This window comes from Henckelia pumila, chromosome 3, assembly GCF_033568475.1.
Source record: "Henckelia pumila isolate YLH828 chromosome 3, ASM3356847v2, whole genome shotgun sequence".
Classification (NCBI taxonomy): domain Eukaryota; kingdom Viridiplantae; phylum Streptophyta; class Magnoliopsida; order Lamiales; family Gesneriaceae; genus Henckelia; species Henckelia pumila.
In genome coordinates, this window is record NC_133122.1 from 148,534,577 (window position 1) to 148,556,304 (window position 21,728).

Genomic DNA, 21,728 nt, shown 5'->3' on the forward strand with positions numbered 1-21,728 from the left:
ATAAAAATACTGAACTAAAATTTGTTCAGAAATTTGGTATTGCGGACAGCTCGCAAACAGTTTCTTGAATCTCTTCCAGTATTCATACAAAGTTTCTCCATGTAACTGTCGGATCCCACAAATATCCTTCCTAATGTTTGCTGCCCTCGAAGTTGGGAAAAGTTTTTCCAAAAATTGCTGCTTCATGTCATTCCAAGTTGTTATAGTTCCAGAGGGCAAATAATAGAGTCAATCCTTAGCCTTGTCAGCCAGAGAGAATGGAAAAGCTCGCAGTGAAATTTGTTCCTTTGTAATCCCTTGAGGTTTCATAGCTGTGCAAACAATGTGGAATTCCTTCAAATGCTTATACGAGTCTTCACCTGCAAGACCACGAAAAATTGGTAACAAGTGAATCAAATCAGATTTTAATTCAAAATTGGCTTCAGTAGTAGGGAATTGAATGCATAATGGTTGTTGAGTAACATTAAGATTAGCCAACTCCCTGAGGGTTCTCTGTGCTGGTTTTGTCATTGTTTCTTCTTGCTCACTTTCTTCAGTTTCAAACTCGGGGTCAGATACCCTTTCAGATTCGCTTGAGTTCAATTCCACGTTCAAAGCAGGAGATGAAATTGATGCTTGGTTACGTCGTAGTCGCGCCTTTTTTCTCAACCTCCTAGCTGTCTTCTCGATTTCTGGAATATATTCCAGTTCACTTGTAAGAGAAGAATGAGGCATAAAAAAGGAATAAAAATAAATAATAACAAAACTCAAAAGAAATAATTATTAACACCGTTCCCAGGCAACGATGCCAAAATTTGATAGGCCCGTCGTTAGCCAACAAACTTAAAATTCCTATTCCCTAACAAAACGAGTATAGTAGTGAGCAGGGTCGAATCCACAGGAAAAATGTATTTATTTCTTTCAAGTGAATGTAACTAAAAGGGGGGTTTTTGGTTTTGAATAAAAATAACAAATTAAAATTAATGTGAGAATTTAATAAATGAGAAGAGCAAATAATTAAATGAGAAATTCAATATTTTACCAAACTCTGATTCAAGGAATTTTCGTATTTCAATTACATCACTGGTCATCGGCTAACAAATAATTTATTCATCAAATTTTTAGCAATTAACCTTAAAATCATAGGGATAACCACTAATATTTTTGTGTTCTCCTATTTTAATTGACCAAACCCAGCATCCAGTCAAAACTTATGAATAACCAACTGGGCTCGATAGCGTTCCATATTGATTAAAAATAACTTTTCGATTTGTGAAAATAATTAATCCTAAAATCTAACAATCGAGATAACTGCAACTATTAAATCTAGTTTCATTGATTTAGTTTAATTAAATATGCTATGATAGCATAACACACCTAATCTATCGCTACTCAAGTACCAATCATTCATGACAATTACCGATCACTGAACTCATGGTTAACAATAAAAAATCGTAAATCAAATTAATTTGTCAGATTAATCGACCTACAAAGATCATGAAAATAAATCATAAATCAACAAATACTAGAAACAAACAAAAACATCAATTTAAACGCATAACCTCACAGTGATGAATCGAAATACCGGAAAATATCCTTGAATCAGAAATAAAAACTTAGCCAAGCATAGTTGGCTTCATAATTCCCTAAAAATACAAACGATCAAACCTAGAAATTATGAAGAGGAAAAAAAAAAGAAAATTTTCTATGTCTGGCCGTCTCAAGCGTGCAATGCAGAAATAGAAATCTCTGTTCTAAAAAAACTAAACTAACGTGTATAAAGCCTAAGAGAAAATAAAAAAAAATAATCTAGGAAAAAGATAAGATTATCTACAAGATAATCTTAATAATTTTTTTTGATAAAAACAAATCTCCAATAATATTTATCTAAAAGAAAATCTTCTCTTCAAAATTCTTCCATAAATTACCATAATTAGAATTCCTCAAATATGGTATTTTCTTCTCAAATTCTGAAATCTTCTATTCCCACCAGACAGTAACATCGTAGTTACACAGCGCGCTCACGCCTTGTCTCAGGACCTCTTCTAGTTTACTCAATTTCTCAAAATTTCCTCTTGGAAACTCCAAATGTGATAGAGTTCAACTTTTTAGCCCAAATTTTTGTCCAAGATCATCAAAATTCCTCCAACTACAAAACACGAAAAAAATGCACCAATTAACATATGCTTAATTTCAATTAAGCGACTGCTTTTTAGAACGAAAGATTTCATTTTTTTAAAAAATGAAAACATTTTTATAAATATGTATATTTATAGTTTAGAACTTGTGTAGTGGCCCATATCCAGAATTAATGATAATGAGTAATTATCGTGTGATCATGTTAGATTTAGTAAAACGTGATTAAAGAGACTTCTAAATGGATTAACGGAGCCCGGAAATACACCTAAAATGATCAGAAATGGTCCGGAGGGTCAGACAGATCGGAAGCTCCGAAGTTAGGATCAGATGCTCCGAAGGTGATCGGAAGCTCCGATCGAATTACGTCATCCATGACGTGTGGTTGATCGGAAGCTCCGAATAGGATCGGAAGCTTCGATCACCCCTATCCAAAGTCAACCAGTGAGATTTTGACACGTGGCAGATGAGGATGTTCGGAAGCTCCGATGGCAGGATCGGACGTTCCGATCAAGGATCGGAAGTTTCGATCGATGCCTATAAATATAAGGTCCGAGACATTCATTTCTTGCCAATTCCGAGTTCCTCTCCTTCGCCTGCAAGGCTCTATTTAGGGCTTTGGGTACTCTTATTTTAGAGTTGGAGTAGGGAACATATTTTAGTATAGTCAGACAGTGTCTGACACAGTAGCGGAGCAGTGCTTGAAGCTGTGGAGTTGCAGCAGGGGTGTACCCCTAGTTGCGGGATAGTCGCCATCAGTGGGCTGACGACGGACGCAGACTTGATGATAGGCTTGGAACCTAGAGCGAGACTACTAGGACTGCCTTAGAAAGGTACGTAAGTACTGACTGAGATTGCCAGCGGATATGCATGCTTATATGTTGCATTTATGTGTTTGCATGTTATTATTGTTATGCGGCATGTGCATATCATCTTGTGCCTGTACATCTGTATATCTTTCGAGATGAGCCAGTTAGGGTTGCTCAGCCCTGTTAGGACATTTGATATCGAGTACCCTTAGGTACTGATACCTAAAGGACTCCGTGGTCCGCGTCCGTGATTCGGGAATGAGTGGTCGCGCACAGTGGTTAGCTACCCCGATGTGACGAGCTTATATTCCAGGCGCCAGTCTGAGCAGTTCGTATACAGTTATCCCAGATATGGATACCCTGTCATTTGCATGCATCATATTTGTATGTTTATCCATGCTTTCGTATTGATCTTAGAGCTCACGTCCAGTATTTTCTGTGTATCTGGATACCCTATTTGACGGGGCAGGTGTAGGTGCAGGATTGAGTACCAGGAGCCTGGAGTAGCCAGTGACCTTGAAGACAGCAGGATTAGCTGTAGGTTTTATTTAAATTCGATTGGGTTGTATAATCGAGTTTGTTTAGCCGGTTGTATTCCACCGATTTATTTGTATTTAAGTCTTCCGCAGCGATTTTATTTAATGCATGCTTAATTATGCTCTTAACTCTGATTAGGTAGTGGATCCAGGTCGGGTCGCTACATTTATGGTATTAGAGCTGCATGCAAGGGACTTAGGAAATTGATAATAAGACTTCTTGATTATCCTTGTAGGATTTATTGAGGCCTAGCGAAAGAAGATTTGGTTCTTCATTGCCGAGGTTTGCGGCATAAGTTTTTACAATAAGGAATGCAACAGTGATGAGAACACCAGTAGTAGCATATCGATAGATAAACTGACTGTTGTGGACGGTTTATCATTCGATGCATTGGGATGTTGATCGAAGAACATATGGATTTCAGCAAAGGAAGACTGGAAGAGAAGATTGGGTATATCGCGTCAGATATCTGTGAGGACTTTTTGGAACGAATGGTGTATAATAACCCAAGTGGTTTCAGTACAAAGAGATTCTGCACTCGTAGCTGGAGAGATTGTCAGATAGAACTTCACAGGAGATACCTTGAGTGCCTAAGGCATGACAGGTTTCGAGCGTAAGGTCTGTAAACTCGTGCAGAACATGGTTTTGCCGGTATGCTTGTATCGATGCTTTTGGTAGGCATACGGAAAACTTCATGTTCAAAAGCATGATTTGATTACAAGAAGAACGCTGATGGTAGATCGTGAGCAGAAGAAGTCGACTGACATGCACTGACGCAGAGCATAGCTGGTTAGCTAACACGTGCTATTTCTCTGGAGTTCTTCGCAGGAGGACATGTAGAGAGACTTGGACGGAAGTATGCTTGTATCGATGCGTGTGTCGATTGGAAGCTTCATGCTCAAGGAGCGAAGACAAGTTCGATGATTTTAAATACTGTATTGAAGTAATTGTAAACAGTATTTCAGTTGTAATATATCATCAGAATCCGGTTGTATCATTTCAAGTTATTGGTTGTACATTTCGTTGTATTTTGAATACTGTATATTACATGGGATTGTAATAAAAAAAAATTTGTACAAACTTGAAGTAATGATACATGTTTTATTGATTTGTTTGCTCAGCAATTCGTGATTGATTGCAAGTAATTTTATAAAGTTTGGCTTGGAATTAGTTGACTAATCAACTAGGATAGCTCATGGATTTTGAGTAAGCCAGCGGTAACGGATTGACAAAGGGTTAGTCTAGGTGTTTTCCTAGGATTGACCTAATTAGTCGTTCGACTAGGTTAGTGCCAGTGATGAGGTGATTCATCTGGGGGCATGAAAATTTTGATCTTGTTTGAAATTTTGAGTTTCGTTCTAGGTTGTTTCCGTAGAACAGTAGCTTGATTGACCTTCATAGGTTGGGAATTCGTGATGATGGGATTTCATCAGGAACCAGTTTAGTACATGCCGAGAGTTGTGGACTATGACCATGACTAGACATGATGGAGCGCGACCCTATGCCAGTGTTACTCTGGGAGTCTTTCGTACTTCGGAGAATACCTGGAAGCCTTCGTGCTTCAGGATTGGCGGTGGGAGGGCTACCTAGTCTAGAGTTTTGGTAACAGTCACGACGGGGTATGACTTTGGATTAGATGACTGGTTATGTATCAGTGGTTTAGATATCGTCTGACTGTCGTCAGAGATATTGGTTTGTAGTTTTGTCATAAGGACCAGTCTTGGAGGGATTTCCTTGACAAGTGCGTACTCTGAGCAGATAGTTTTAGCCTATTGGATACTGATAGACTAGTGGATCTAGTCGGTGTTTGGATGCTCTTGTGATAGGGGCTATCCAGGAGATGGTTTGTGAACTTCCTATAACAATTGACTCGGGGATGAGTATTTTTCAGCAATGATGGTTTCCTTCAGTGATAGATTATATCCGATGCTAAGGATTGTACATGACTATTTGAGGCGTGAGGATAGCGTGATTTATGCCAGTGTACACTTGGTGGTGATTTCAGGTGGGACACCGCGGCAAGTAACCTCAGTTTCGATTTGTTGCAGTCTTAGCAAGAGATATAGTGATCAGGAGCATGTTCAGCGATAGGTGAAATCTTTTGGACTTGTATTGCGGCTTGGGTTGAACGAGTCCTTATGATAATCTTGAATGAATATAGACAGTGGATAGTATGTCTAGATTGGTGCAGGTTTAGCACTAGTGACTACTTGTAACTGTTGTCTGACTTTGTCAAAGATGAGTGATTGAATCAGCGGTGATTCTTTTGATTCCAAGTAGTTGGGATCTGCGGACGTGTGGCAATGAGATCATCGATATTGATCGGCCATGAGAGTTTCATCGATCAATGATTGTTTGATTAGAATTGGTACCGTCAGGCATGGCGAGAGCTACAGTATATCGATTTGATTGATAAGATTATTCCAATCGGTACTGATTGAGATATAGTGAATCAAGAAGTACTGGGAATAGTACTTAAGTATGGTATGCTTTGATATAGCGATTCGAGTGCATTTAGGAAATTCTTTAGTCACTAAGGAATCTCCAGGGATGCTAGAATCGGGGATTTTGGATTCTACAGATCACGAGAATAGTCATAGGTTGGCTCTTGTGATAATTTTCTAGTTAATAACATTACTGAGATTACCATTGACGGATTTTGATCTGAACATTGCTTGGTTTTAGCAATGATTTATCCAGTTTGCTGAAATAGAATTCAGTAATTGTCCCAGGATTTTCAGTGGACAAAATTTTGGGGACTGTTAGTCAGAATGTTTAGCTTGAGGGCTTCCAGCAGATTTCTCAAGATTTGTTGTTGAGAGGCGATTCGACAAGTGCTCATGGATTTCAATGAACATTAGCAGGTTAGCATTAGTTGTTTCATGGGATGAGACAGCAGCTGAGACTTGTGTTTCTGAGTCTTGCAGGATTGTTGTCACTGATATCCTGGTGCGTTTTGATATGTTGTGTCATTGAAAGGATTAGATAACGTAATTTCCACTAGTATCGATAGATTCTGTGCGGGATCAAGGTGAATTAGTTTGGTTATCCCCGCTAGTGAGCCAAGGATTTGGTTATCTGAAATAGGATTAACCGGAATCGTTTTCGTCGATACTATCTCTAGTTCCGAGATAGAAGTAAGCATTCTATATAGGCTACTAATGCTGAGTGTGGTGTTGGTCCATCTGAGGGTTTCAGCAGGATGGTAGTGAATTTCGAGGCGACGACCTCGAAGGATGCATTTAGACAAGAAATTGTGTATAAGGATTTTGTCACAATTGGGGTTAAAAATCTCTGTTTGCTAGTTGTTGTTCTTTGGGAACATTCGTTGGCCAATGGCAGGGTGAGTACTGAAAGTACGTACTATGATGCCAGGAATTGTCAGGATTTTGTTGTTATCTATGGAAGGATGACTAATACGATTGAGTAGATGCTATCTACGATAGCGGGATTCGGATCAAGGTTTATCGCAATTAGTCTGAGGATTTCAGATGGTTAAAGTGGTGGCAGTGATGCGATTGCTTTGCGAACTGGTGGCCGGTAGCTGCCATTTCTATTCACATAAGGTACTGTTTTGGGAAGAAATATTTTATCCTTAGTGATAAAAAGTAACTCACATGAGTTCTTGGAAGAAGGATATCTAGGATTTGACCGAAAGTCAAATCTAGATCAATTTGTTTAGAACTTTGCGATAACGTCAAGGGATGCGATGTTACCGTTAGACCAGTGAAATACAATGTGTTGTATCTGGTTTTATCGTGGGCACCGATGGAGTTCGTGCATGTCTTGAGAATAGCTGATGGCTAGTTACGATCTTAGCAGGAGTGTCATGCTAAGATTTGTAGGCAGTGTGGCTGATACAGTCGGCAATTTGGACCGAAGGTGCCGTGTTGTTACGGTTATCGATGAATAACTGACGATAGTCAGTAGTGTTACTCGATTCTCACAGGATTGCTGATAAGAAGGCAGTGATTTCCAGAGTGATCGTTAAAAGCGTGCGAGTTTGAAATCAATGCGAATAATAAATCGAGTTTATGTTCTGATGTGGTTCAGTGAATGAACAGACCTTGCAGGTTTAGCGAGGTTTGGTATTGTCGAAGGTTATTTGACCAGATGTTTTGAACCGGAACTACTAATGAATTGGACGAATGGTTTATACTATAGTCCCGAGGTTTACCTTAGATTTCGAGGACGAAATCCTTTTAAGGTGGTGGGAATGTAGTGGCCCATATCCAGAATTAATGATAATGAGTAATTATCGTGTGATCATGTTAGATTTAGTAAAATGTAATTAAGGAGACTTCTAAATTGATTAACGGAGCCCGAAAATAGACCCAAAATGATCAGAAATGGTCCGGAGGGTCAGACAAATCGGAAGCTCCGAAGGTGATCGGAAGCTCCGATTTACGATCGGAAGCTCCGATCGAATTACGTCATCCATGACGTGTGGTTGATCGGAAGCTCCGAACAGGATCGGAAGCTCCGATCACCCCTATCCGAAGTCAACCAGTGAGATTTTGACACGTGAAAGATGAGGATGTTCGGAAGCTCCGATGGCAGGATCGGAGGTTCCGATCGAGGATCGGAGGTTCCGATCGATGCCTATAAATATAAGGTCCGAGGTATTCATTTCTTGCCGATTCCGAGTTCCTCTCCTTCGCCTGCAAGGCTCTATTTAGGGCTTTGGGTACTCTTATTTTAAAGTTGGAGTAGGAAACATATTTTAGTATAGTCAGACAGTGTCTGACACAGTAGCGGAGCAGTGCTCGTGTAGCGGAGCAGTGCTTGAAGCTGTGGAGCTGCAGCAGGGGTGTACCCCTAGTTGCGGGATAGTCTCCATCAGTGGACTGACGACGGACGCAGACTTGATGATAGGCTTGGAACCTAGAGTGGGACTAATAGGACTGCCTTAGAAAGGTACGTAAGTACTGACTGAGATTGCCAGCGGATATGCATGCTTATATGTTGCATTTATGTGTTTGCATGTTATTATTGTTATGCGGCATGTGCATATCATCTTGTGCCTGTACATCTGTATATCTTTCGAGATGAGCCAGTTAGGGTTGCTCAGCCCTGTTAGGACGTTTGATATCGAGTACCCTTAGGTACTGATACATGAAGGACTCCGTGGTCCGCGTCCGTGATTTGGGAATGAGTGGTCGCGCACAGTGGTTAGCTACCCCGATGTGACGAGCTTATATTCCAGGCGCCAGTCTGAGCAGTTCGTATACAGTTATCCCAGATATGGATACCCTGTCATTTGCATGCATCATATTTGTATGTTTATCCGTGCTTTCGTATTGAGCTTAGAGCTCACGTCCAGTATTTTTTGTGTATCTGGATACCCTAATCGACGGGGCAGGTGTAGGTGCAGGATTGATCACCAGGAGCCTGGAGTAGCCAGTGACCTTGAAGACAGCAAGATTAGCTGTAGGTTTTATTTAAATTCGATTCGATTGGGTTGTATAATCGAGTTTGTTTAGCCGGTTGTATTCCATCGATTTATTTGTATTTAAGTCTTCCGCAGCGATTTTATTTAATGCATGCTTAATTATGCTCTTAACTCTGATTAGGTAGTGGATCCGGGTCGGGTCGCTACAACTTGAATTATCTATTAAATCATATATTTATGGTTAATCTAAAATTTTATTTAATGTTTGTCTTAAAATAATTAAAATTATAGTAAAAATTGAAAACATTTTTTCACGCTTAAGCTCATTCTAAGCTCGCTTAATATTGAAAAGCTTGAAGCTTGACCTCCATGCTTCGACGCGCTTCACGCTTTTTAGAACCTTAAATTAATATGGTCTGACTCCGGGAGCTACTGTTATGACGGATACTGATGCCACGGTGGTCTAGACGAGTGTGTGAGCTACCCCGCGGTCATATTCTCAGATGGTGCTACATATTCATTGACGTTTATTCTGAGCAGGACTTAGTGGTTTGACCAGTCACACGTCATATCATGATGTATGCATCATATTATCAGTTTGTACATTTATACTTATCGTACTGGACGTTTGTCGCTCACGTCCTTGGTGTTATCTTGGACACTCTATTCCACGGGACATGTATCAAGTTGGACGGAGCGGGAGAATCGAGGCAGGGTTAGGTGCTGGGACCAGGAGATGCTAGGAGTTTTTATTTTTCTAAAGTTGGATTTGGTATTTTTATATGGTTGTATACTACATTTGATTTTTCAGTACCGGTTGTATTTCGTTGGTTTATATTGTAACTAAGTTTTTAAGTTTCCTCAATATAGTACTCTGTTTGTTAATTATTTGGTACTGAGCTAATTGCATGCTTAAGACGACAAGTTAATAGATAATTCGGACAGGATCACTATAGTGTTTTTGTAAAGTACTATATATTGATAACTATTTATTTCTTATTAAGTTAAATAAGCCCTCAATAAAAGATCAAATAAACTTTACTTACAAATTTAATTACAATAATTAAAGTAAAATAAATATATACAAGAAAATTGAAGACTTTACCAAATTTACTGTAACATCTCAATTCGTTTGAATAATAATTTTTTAAAAGAAATGTATATATAAAAAAATCTTTGAAGTTTGGTCTTGTTAAAGGTAATTTGTATTTTCAATCCTGTAATTTGCATGTTGTTTTCATTTTGGTCCTGTACGTTTCGATGAATTTTCATTTCTAATCATGTAACTTATATATTGTTTTTATTTTTGTTCTTTAACTTAAAGCTATTTTCATTTAATTTTGATTTTTTATCGATCATATAAGGACCAAAATGAAAGAAAATACAAGTTAAAGAATCAAAATGAAAACAACACACAAGTTACAGGACTAAAAATACAAATTCATCGTAATAAGACCAAAAATAAAAACAAATGAAAAATTACAAGATTGAAAATACAATTTCATTATCAACAACAAGACCAAAAGGGGGAAAAATGTAAATAACACGTTTAAAATTGCTGTTATCCCTATTTTTAAAAAACTAACGACCTGATTATTTTAATACAATCTAAAAATAATTGACACAAGAAATCCAGGAGAGTATCTTAATAGTCAATTTTGTGAAACGATTTTTTGACCCGACTTATTCAAAAGTATTACTTGACGTTATAAATATGGATCTGGTAGACCCATCTTACATAAATATAGATCCGTGGGTTCGTTTCATAATAGACATACTCTTCATTTTAAGGTTGCGTTTACACTTGTCTTGATAAATAAAGGATTACATAATTAATACCAACTAATCCTATGTTTACTTGCAAAATTGAAAATGGGTATAAATCTTTCGGCCTATTAATGATAGGATTCACAGATGATTTTTAGTCCTAAATTTTTCATGGGATTATAAATTTCTACAAGGTAAGAGAGTGAAATTTTTTAATCCATCCAACTAAAGATATTATTATTTATCCATAAACACTCTATATCCTATCAAATTATCTTAATAATCATATTTTAATCTATCATTTCTCAATCTCATCATTTAAAGTAAACGCAGCCTAATAGTATCAATCGGTATTCTTATATTTTTGACATAAAAATAATACTTTCTTCATGGATTGGGTCAAATAAGACATTTTTCTAATAAAATTTATCCGTGAAATCGGGAGAGTATACTCAACTAAAGTGGGAGTTAATGAGCGTTATAACGAGGTTATTTATAATTAAATCCAAATTTTATAATTCCATTTATATATGTTCGATCCTATATATTAGTATTTGTATGTTTGGATTAAATATCGAGATATATACACGTTTCCATATATGGAACTATATAAAAGGATGAACATTAATTCACATTAATCAAACGCATGGTTTATTAACAGATCTAGGTATTTAAAATGGTTAATTGAATATTCGCCATCGATTGGATAAGTTATATATGATTTATTTGGGTAATTAATTAAATAAAATCACTAGAAGGTATATTTTAAAGCATGATAAATTCAAATCGATCGGCTACGGACACTTGTCGTATTTTTAGTGGATCATGGATTGCAACGTCGTACTTAGGAAAAGCTTCGAAGTTATTCTTGTCATACGTTATCATTAGACTAGAACATATGGTTAACTATCCTAGCTCTTTCTAAATGTTCAATCTCATGTGATGTAATTCTATTTGACATGCGTAAATATATAGAAGGATTCCAAGCCCAAAATATTCACGTAATGTGGTGAAACGTACCCAAATAATAATTTTAAAAATTAAAATATGATAAGAGTAATATTTTATAACGTTCCTTAGTTTATGAAATATCATGAATACTATATATATATAACCTGATCATTATGACGACCAAATGTCAAATGTACCGTCATATATAATTATTTCCTAAATAAGTGCGCATATATAATTAAATGTATTAGACATGTACGTACGACATATATCTCATAATATTATCCTTAAAATAGTACTTCAAACATGTATCGAAATATTAATATCTCAATATGAATTAATGTGATAAAACATGAGTCATTAGATCAATTGCATGTTAGAGTAATACACTACACATAGGGAATCGTAGGTTGAACTCAACCATGATAATATCCACCAATAAACTAAACTTTGTATGTTAAATTTTCCCTTTAATGATGAAGTAATTGCGAGTTTGACAATTATAATTGTATGCAAAAATTGATACATGCAATCAATTTTATGTCTGGCAAAGTAGTACCGCATCAGCATCCTATATGAAATTTTGAGAAAAGGCCAAAGCCTCCATGCATAAAATCAACGGGCATTTATAACCTAGTGTTTTTAAAGCAAAGACACAAAACTCATTACAAATAGGGTTAATTATATTAATGTGCTTGATTTTTTAAGAACACTGGGTGTAAAAAAATCATTAATTTTTATGTATGTTTGTTTGTTTGGATTTTCATAAGAACTTTATAAAAAATAAAAAAAAAATACCATTTGTCCAAAAACGATATCTTCCAGTAGTAACAATCACAATGTCATGGCCGCATGGGGTTTCTGTTAAGATTTGATATTAATAATGTTAATAGTTGATTTATTCTCTATATTTCAAGCATGTGATAAACATGGGAAAATTAGATTACTTTCTTTAAAAGAAAATCGATCGTATCCGTTGCTAGTTGCCCCATCTTCTGTTAAGAATGATAAAATTATATTGGATGGGCACACGATGGGTGGGCAGCATATCAAAACCGTATATATATTCAAAACAAGAGTGTCTAACCATTTAAAAAAATCTAAACACAGTACTTAATTTCAGTTAATTAGAGAAAAATAAATTAATTACCATCTATTTGCAGATAACCGCACATGTGTCGATCTAATCGAAAAAATAAAATTTGTATCCGAAAAATTATTATAAATATGCCCAACGATTATTAATATTTTTTTCACGTTGACAAACATAGATCTTTAAAAAATTACAGGAGCCACATATAGGTCTATAAATTGGATAAAAACCAATATCTTTTAATATTTTCTAAATAAAACATAGACATATTTAGCAAGCAAAAGCATGCGTCTCATATTAATTTCAACATGCTTTCATATTATATATATATATATATATATATATATATAATATGTATAATATGGAAGCATGGAGCAAAAGTCAGCAACTACTTTGCTAGCCTTTTCTTCTAAATCTTTTTCCCATCTCATTTCCATACCAAAAGAGTCGTAGAGAACAGTAATAGTAATAAATATATCATACATATAATTCTTAATTTTTATAATAACATCATTTTATTACTCTGGATGGTGCATTTATTAGGAGAACACAAAATATTTTAACACCTAAAAAAACTTAGTACTTATGTCTGCAGTGTGTGTGTGTGTGTGTGTGTATATGCTATTTTTGAGTTAATTTATTAGTAGTTATATGTAGATCAATTGGATTAATATTTTCTTCTAGTTCTCAATCGGGAGATTTGACAATAGCACTATATACTATAAGATATCGCTTGACGCATTGATGAAATGATAAGAATTCATGAACTAAGGATTAGAAATCAAAATATTTAGATAAGAATCATAAGATAATGATGCACGATATTATTCATTCGTAGAACTAATTGAGTCAAGCTTTGGAAAAAACAAAGATGAATACCACGTACAAAGGGGTGGTTTATATAGAGTCATAGTATATATAATTTTGGATTTTCCTAAAAGTCCCTCCATATATATTATCAAATTAACTAAACCGTGATAGTATTTTTTTATATTTTATTTTTTCTCATTACATTTCAATCTAAAAATAATAATAAGTTTTATTTTATTTTTAAAAAAAAATTGTATTCTTTATTTTTATTTAATTTGTTTTTTTACTGAAAACATGATTCTGTGTGTGCCACAATCCACTAGTTACATAATATTTATATGCTCTTGTGATACTTGTGGAAAAATTTTTTGAATGGATAAATATTAATCCTGCTCAAAATTTTCAGCAATGTTAAATTATAAGTAATTAGGTGACTTATAAAAAGATTTATAGAAATTTTGAGATGCATAAATATAAAGAGTTATTGGAATTTTGAGATGCATAATCTCGCCATAATATTTTTTATATGTATAATCTCTCGTCATAATCTTTCTTTTCATATGCATAATTTCATCATAATCTTTCCTTATTTTCTTATTTTGTTCGGTGATAAGGACAAACATGTCTACAAATAGTGACATGTTTTGGCCCCTAAACGCACACCCTTTCAAGCAAACCAATTTTTTAAAAAAAAGTAGAAAATTTGAAATTTGAGTGCCATTACAAACTTAAAAATAATCAAAATGAAATTTCACATGATCAATCAAATAATTATAATTACGAATACAAATATTTCATAATGAAGTTTAAGAAAATTCCAAGCGCGCATTTGTTAATACTAATGTTAGATATATAAACATGTTCAAAATTATTTTCTATGCTACTAACTAATTAAATTTATCCTAATTACAAGGTATTTCGTGCTAACTAAAACCAAAATGATTCATTCTTCCAAAAAAAGAAAAGAAGTATTTTCAAAATAATAATACATCATATGTTAACCAAATAACGTTTTGTTCATCTCCCCATCCAAACTACATAACTAACAAAACCCCCACCCTACCACCCACCCTATATACCCCCCACCCCAACTTCTATAAATATATATGCAATATCGACAGGACTTTGTCATCACATCCATACATACCCTCTTAGCTCAAACTTCCATTGATCCCACAAGAACTCTTTCCAACAATTTGCCAAACCAACATTTGTTACACATCAAATTATTTACAATAATTAAACAATGGTTCCTCGAAACCATATTCTACCATACTTGATTGTTGTCCTCTCCTTAAGTCTATGTTGCTCTTGTATCATCCACGACGACGACGATCATCAGCTTCCTCGTGATCACGACAGCTCCCAAGAAGAAACTGGCTACGATTTTCGGGCTTACCCCTCGTATTTCAACCTCGACCAAGACGTAGTCGAGTTTGACAATAGCTCCGTCGAGTTCGATGGCCAGCTCTCTGCAGGTTTCGAGAAATTCGAAAGACGAGCCGCCGCATCGACGATTACTTATAAAACGATCAATGTGCTCAACTATGGAGCTAAAGGTGATGGACATACCGATGACTCTAAGGTATATATGAATTATTCACAAGCATATATATATGTGATTTTAAGTGATCCATTAGATACCATAACAAAAATGATCACATGAATTATATAATTCTACATGTTACATGTATGTTTTTTTTAGATACTTTTTTTTAGATATTTTATATTTATTCCTTTTTTCCGAATTAAAAAAGGAAAATACATAACACCCTAACTTTAATTTTATTTAAAATCAGGCATTTCTGAACGCGTGGAAGGAAGCTTGCTCGTCTATGTATGGGGCCAATTTTGTGATTCCCCGGGGAAAAAGTTATTTCTTGAAACCAATAAGGTTTACAGGACCTTGCAAATCTGACATAATAATGCAGGTGATTAATTAGTTTATTAGCCTAATCATTTCTTACATATTATATTAGTTGAACTCGATTTAATTAATTGCATTTTGTTCATAAATATTTTTGGTATATATATATCATTTCATTTATGTTTTGTATTTCTTTTTCATGTCCTTTCTGATCGAGTCTACAATCCTTTTTTTTTTTAATCTCAATATAGGGGAGAGAGTTTATTGTTACTAGGTTTTGAACTTTTGACAGCCTCACTTACATTAAAAAGAGGATTATGTTACTTCAATCACAGAATGGTGACAATATTTATTTCATTTAACTTAATTTTCATGATGATCACCACATGTTCGACAAACTCGGATCATAATATTTAGCTTTAAAAAGTTTTTTTCTTAAAAGAAGGGTATTTGAATAAATAGTGGTTTTTAAATTAATTTTAAATAGAAGCTAAAAGTTCCATTAACCAAATATAAATATAAAACTAAACAATTTTGGCCAAAAAAGATATATAAAACCAAACAAACACGATATTTAATTTCTGATGAAAAATTCTAAATTATTTTTGAAACTAATTGAATATTCACAGATATCTGGAACCCTTATTGCATCCAACGCTGCCTCAGACTACAGTAAAGATGGGAGGCATTGGATAGTTTTTGACAGTGTCCAAAATCTTCAAGTTGAAGGTGGTGGGACTATTGATGGCAATGGCAATATTTGGTGGCAAAATTCTTGTAAAATAAATAAAGCCAAGGTCAGGAAATATATATATATTTGATTATTAATTATGTTATCTGAACATAAAAAAATTAATGACCTTGAAAATATTTTGCCTTTGTTACTAATACTCTGTTTCTGTTTAATTATTCTTTTGTTGCAGCCTTGCAAGGATGCTCCAACGGTAATTTCGTGCTGTTATACGCCTTTTGTCTCGAGTTTTATAATACAACACCCGAGTCTTTATCAGATTAAAATGGCGTTTAGGATTTGTTTATTCCTTCACAAGAAAAAAATTTTGTGAAGAAAAAGCTGATAAATACTTTCTAAAAACTCTCACAACGCACTACTTTAGTGGAGTCGGCTATATGGACTCTCCTACGCCATTGTGCTCTGTCTCCTCGTCATATCCTCAGATATAGTTTATTACTTGTTTTTTTTTTATTTTACAGGCTTTGACATTTTTGAAGTGTACAAATTTGGTAGTGAATAATCTAAAGATCCAAAATGCCCAGCAAATTCACTTGTCCTTTGACACTTGCACAAATGTTGAGGCTTCAAATCTTGTAGTGAACGCTCCAGAGAAGAGCCCCAACACTGATGGGATCCATGTTACAGCCACTCAAAACATCCGTATCTCAAGTTGCACCATTGGCACAGGTACTTAGTTAAAATATGTGATATCCCGATTCCGAATCGGGCACGAAACAAAACCAAACCAGAGCTAGAACCATATGTCAAATCCTAAAAATTAGGCGTCAATGTGATTGCATTACTCGGTGGATTCCAAAGAATCCAAACTTAGCGTATCTCGACTGGTTTTGAGGCACAACCCCTCGCATCCTAAAGGCCCGAGGACGATCACCTCGTAGGTAATTTTAAACTAACTGTTTGGATTTCGAATGAAGGTGATGACTGCATTTCAATTGTGAGTGGATCAGCAAGGATTCAAGCCACAGGCATCACTTGTGGACCTGGACATGGCATCAGGTGAGATTTTCAATATCCCGAATTCGAATATAAAAGACTGATGTATGGACTATATCTCATACTAACTACTGAAGTTGAACTACAGTATTAACAGATGATGTTTCTTGATTTCAGTATTGGAAGCTTAGGTGCCCGGAATTCAGAAGCTCTTGTGTCTGATGTTGTTGTCAATGGAGCAAAGTTTTCTGGTACCACTAATGGAGTTAGAATCAAGACATGGCAGGTAAGTGAAAAAAAATATGTATATATAGATCCAAGATTATGGAGAATGCTTTGCTAAATGAAAATCTTGTTCCCCTCCTTCGTTTAAGTTGTTTTGTTCATGGATTCTTAAACTATGTGAACAGGGTGGATCAGGAAGTGCAAGCAATATCAAGTTCCAGAATGTGGAGATGCAAAATGTGAAAAACCCTATAATCATAGACCAGAACTATTGTGACCAAGATGGACCATGCAAACAACAGGTAAAACAAATAAGAACCCTCAGACACAACATATTTCTCTTTTTAGGAGGTTCGGCCAAAACTTGACTCGAGCCTGAGCAAAAAGAGCAAGAATCGAGTCATGCTCGAGTATAAATGTCTCAATCTTGATTAATGATTCAATCAAGTGAACATGTCGAGTTCAAGCTTCATTACAGAATTATTTCGGAGCTGAGCTTGAGTGGGATGCTGCTTGAGATATATTCAGCTTGAAACTCATCCCTAATCATACAAACTTCTTTTCTTGTCAAAACCAGGCATCAGCTGTACAAGTAAAGAATGTTGTGTACCAAAATATCCAAGGCACAAGTGCTTCAAATGTAGCTATCGATTTCAACTGCAGTCAAAGCCATCCATGCCAAGGAATTGTATTGCAAAATGTGGATTTAACAGGGAATGGGGGAGGAAAAGCTAAAGCTGTTTGCAACAATGTCAATTTACAGAAATATGGAACAGTTATACCAAGCTGCACATAAAATTACAAGACAGTTGATGATAAATTCTGGCAGGACAAATAAAAATTTGCAGGGATGAAGTTTATGGATTCTTTACACGATCTGGCATTCATTGGTGCACATATCATAGGAATGTATAATATTCATTTTTATTTATTAAAGAACATTTGTATCCCTGTTGTATCATAAGCAATAATTGAGGACTAATTGTGCCTCGTAATAAAATGATACTGCTGTTTGCAAATTTGAGGTTATTTTTTAATAGATAGCTCAATACAAAGAAATGCACAACAGCCTCAACACAACAATAAAAGTTATCAATATCTATCATTTTTTATTCAAGTGGAAAATGTTACGAGGTACAAATGTAAATTTAGATCATTGCTAATTGCTTACAGGCTCGCACGAAAGGCGCAAACTAGTAATATTTTTTCCGAGCTTGAGAGTCTTCTAGCATTGTTTAAATGACGAGGACGAAATATTTGATGAAGCTAAACAATCTGTGATTTCGCCATGCCGTGATGTGTCTGGAAACAAGAACATGTAACATAAATCAGCAAAGTTGGATTGTGTAGCTACATTTCAAACTTCAAAGTTTATTTTTCTGCATTTAAAACCACTTTTGTTAAGTGTTGGAAGTGAGAACACAAATACTAGGCGTACCTATAATTTTGCATATGCCCTGAACTTTTCAGGAGCATCCTTGACAGATTCTGGTACACGCAAATTGCAAAAAAGAGTAACCCTTGAGGATGCAATTAGTGTTTTATTCTCGGGCTTGGAAGGATCACATTTCGAAAGGTGCACCTCCCATACCTGCTCAAAAAGTTCCATGGCATTCTTACTTAGAGCAGATATGCATGAATATATACATATTTTTGCATCTTTAATTGATTACAAACATAGCCCCATGCTATTCAAAATACAAAGGTTGCACTAATTTTCATTTGAATGTACACCGTTTCAGTTACTTGTGGTGCTTTTTTTCCCCTTAGCGAAGCATCCATTCTCTTTGACAAAAGATAAGTTTTTTCCAAAAACTTGAGGTCATATTATGTAGTCCAAACAATAATTTTATACACATAGCCTCCCACGCATAACCCTGAGACGAATCCCAAATTGATATTCAAGGTGTAAAAGCGTGCACTGATTAAATATTCAGGCAACAAAGGTCAAGAAACGAGCATCTGATACGAAATTAAGGTAATATATGAGATTTTGTGAACAAAAACCTTGAACTTATGACCTCTTTTCGCTAATACCACAGGAGAAAAAACTTTTGGAAAAGTTTGAGCTCATAGGGTTGGCACAAGCAGTAGTTTTATATTTAAGACTCTTATCTAGATGATAAAACACCATTTATTAATATATTTTTTTTACCTGAATGGTTTTGCCAACGTTGACAGGCGTAGCCTCAGCAACGACAAAGTCTCCTAACTGTGCGCTCTTTAAATGGTTAATGCTGAGTTGTATTCCAGCCACTCTCTGCAGACCTGACGCAAGGTGAGCTCCCATGCTTGCGAGAGCCTCCGCTATGAGAGCCGAGACCCCTCCATGCAACACCTTGAATGGCTGCATATCCAGATCTCATATGCTCAATTAAAGAACTCAAACACCAATCATTTAAGTTGTCATAAAGTTGCTAGAAACTACTTATTTCAACAGTTGAAAATAATGGAAGGTGATCCGATGAAAGTTGTATAATTTAACACTTGCACTCGTATTTATGCCGTAGACCATGAAACATAGATCCAGAAACAATATATAATGCATACATGCATGTCAGGTATTGGACATCAAAGTTTGAGAAATCAACACACGACTTGTTTCAAAATATTAAGTGACTGCAGAATAGAAGAACTGAACTTGGATGATATTGCTACTCATACCTTGGTAGACACCAATGGTCCAAAACATTGAAATAATTATAAGAGATGCACTGACAAGAAGTTAATACTCGAAGATATCTTTACAATCAAAATTACAAATAAGCTAGCATAAGGAGTGTTACCTGACAACACTTTGAAGTGACCAGAAGGTGGCCTGAAACTTTGTGAGGCGAAAGGTCGTCTATTTCAAATCCAATCATGTGAAGCGTAGAATCCAAAATCTCTGTATTTGGTCGTCCTCCGGTAGGTGGTGGTGGTGGGTTCATCCTTCTCTATCTCTGCTTGCTTCGGGTGCTCTTGTAGGAAAATAATCGAATAACTAAAAGCGGGTCGAATACACTCTCTCTCAGCTGAACTTGAATGTCCACAGAAATAGCACTTGGCTGCGATTGATCCAATCTTTCTAAAGCCAATTGCCAAGTGATGCACCCCCTCAAATCCTAGGAGTCGAAAAAACACTGTTGTACGAAAGAGTTCGTCAGGTGGAATTTATGAGGTATTGTTTTTATAGTTATGGAGGTAGGATCTTATTATAAATATTCTACACTGAAAAAGCAATCATATCAAACTCACGGTTTGATTATGATCCAATGAGGAATTCTTATACCATCAAATATGGATATTCATCCAAAATTTTATCAATTAACCATAAAAGGAAAGCTTCACAGACTCCCAAAGAAATCACATTATATTCATTCCACAACACAAAGCTAAAAGCCAAGATTTTGCAAATGTGCAAAAGAAAAAAGAGTCTCAAAATGTAAAAAGATGCCTAGGTAAATCGAAAGAAAAAAATAAAAATTTCAGACTCAAGAGGAAAATGGATTTGACAATAACTGAAAATACAAGCTCTTCATCCCGTAAATCACGTAAAAGTTAAAAATCAGTACCAAAATAGAGCACCGCTCAACTCAAATCACAACCGCAAAACAAAAAGTAGTCTCGATTAGTGTACCGACACAACGACAAAAAAACAGGATTTTGATAGGGATACAAGAAAACTCACCAGCAATCCAGTATGGGGTAGGAGAATTTTTTTGGAGACAGAGCAAGTGAAGCGACACAGGCATCCACAATTTGCGAAGAAGGGACCAAAATATATACACCGGTGAGCCGCCGTGTTAGGCTAGATGCATGGGTCAACACTGATGAGCGCCGCCGTGGCGAATCAGGTGTCTGCCAACTCAGTGAAATCGATATGGCACTTTATGATACACTATGCTTGTGTCCGCGTGAATTTGGTTGCGTTTAGGAATTGAAAAATTATATAAATTGACTCGAAAAAACAAATGATATATATATATATATATATATATATATATATATATATTGTCTTTTTTGAAGTCAAATTTCAATTATGGATTTTAAAAGAGCAATGCTACATGTACAACTAAATTTGTACATCAATTTGTACAACACAAAAAATTCAATAAAAAAATTTCATTTATCAAAATCTCATGATAAATTGAATGTAAAATATCGCGATATAATAGCAAAATCTCACGATATATTTGTTGTAAATATCGTTGTACACGATATATATTGTACCTCTAGCAATATTCATTTTAAAATACACTCTCTCATTCTCTTTTCTATCGTACAATTTTGAATTTGGAAGTATTGCACAAGGATTGAGTCGATGTTGGTGTACTTTGTATTCACGGTCCAATTCATTCTACACTAGCAATCGTGGAACGTGATTTTCACGTAATTGACAATTTAATTATTTGGTAAAAAAACGTTAAAAAATTATAATACAGAAAAAACATGTAAGTTTTAAAAAAAATAAAGAGAATTTATAAAAATATATT

The 21,728-nt window shown here is 35.4% G+C and overlaps 2 protein-coding genes across 2 annotated transcripts; one reads left to right on the top strand and one right to left on the bottom strand.

Annotated features, from left to right (window-relative positions):
- The first annotated feature begins 14,720 nt into the window (after positions 1-14,720).
- LOC140889710 (polygalacturonase-like) lies at positions 14,721-18,205 on the top strand. Its single transcript, XM_073297434.1, has 9 exons — positions 14,721-15,059; positions 15,274-15,405; positions 15,971-16,138; positions 16,265-16,285; positions 16,554-16,761; positions 17,010-17,091; positions 17,206-17,314; positions 17,439-17,555; positions 17,831-18,205. The coding sequence occupies exons 1-9, from the start codon at positions 14,721-14,723 to the stop codon at positions 18,047-18,049; spliced, it is 1,395 nt and encodes a 464-aa protein (XP_073153535.1). The 3' UTR covers positions 18,050-18,205.
- A 131-nt stretch (positions 18,206-18,336) lies between these two features.
- Positions 18,337-21,081, bottom strand: LOC140887996 (1,4-dihydroxy-2-naphthoyl-CoA thioesterase 1-like). The gene is made up of 5 exons (XM_073295665.1): positions 20,924-21,081; positions 20,040-20,375; positions 19,409-19,600; positions 18,692-18,844; positions 18,337-18,555 (listed from the first exon to the last, which is right to left on the bottom strand). Exons 2-4 carry the CDS (start codon positions 20,181-20,183, stop codon positions 18,692-18,694), a joined length of 489 nt encoding a protein of 162 aa, XP_073151766.1. The 5' UTR covers positions 20,184-20,375; positions 20,924-21,081; the 3' UTR covers positions 18,337-18,555.
- Between the last annotated feature and the right edge of the window lie 647 nt (positions 21,082-21,728).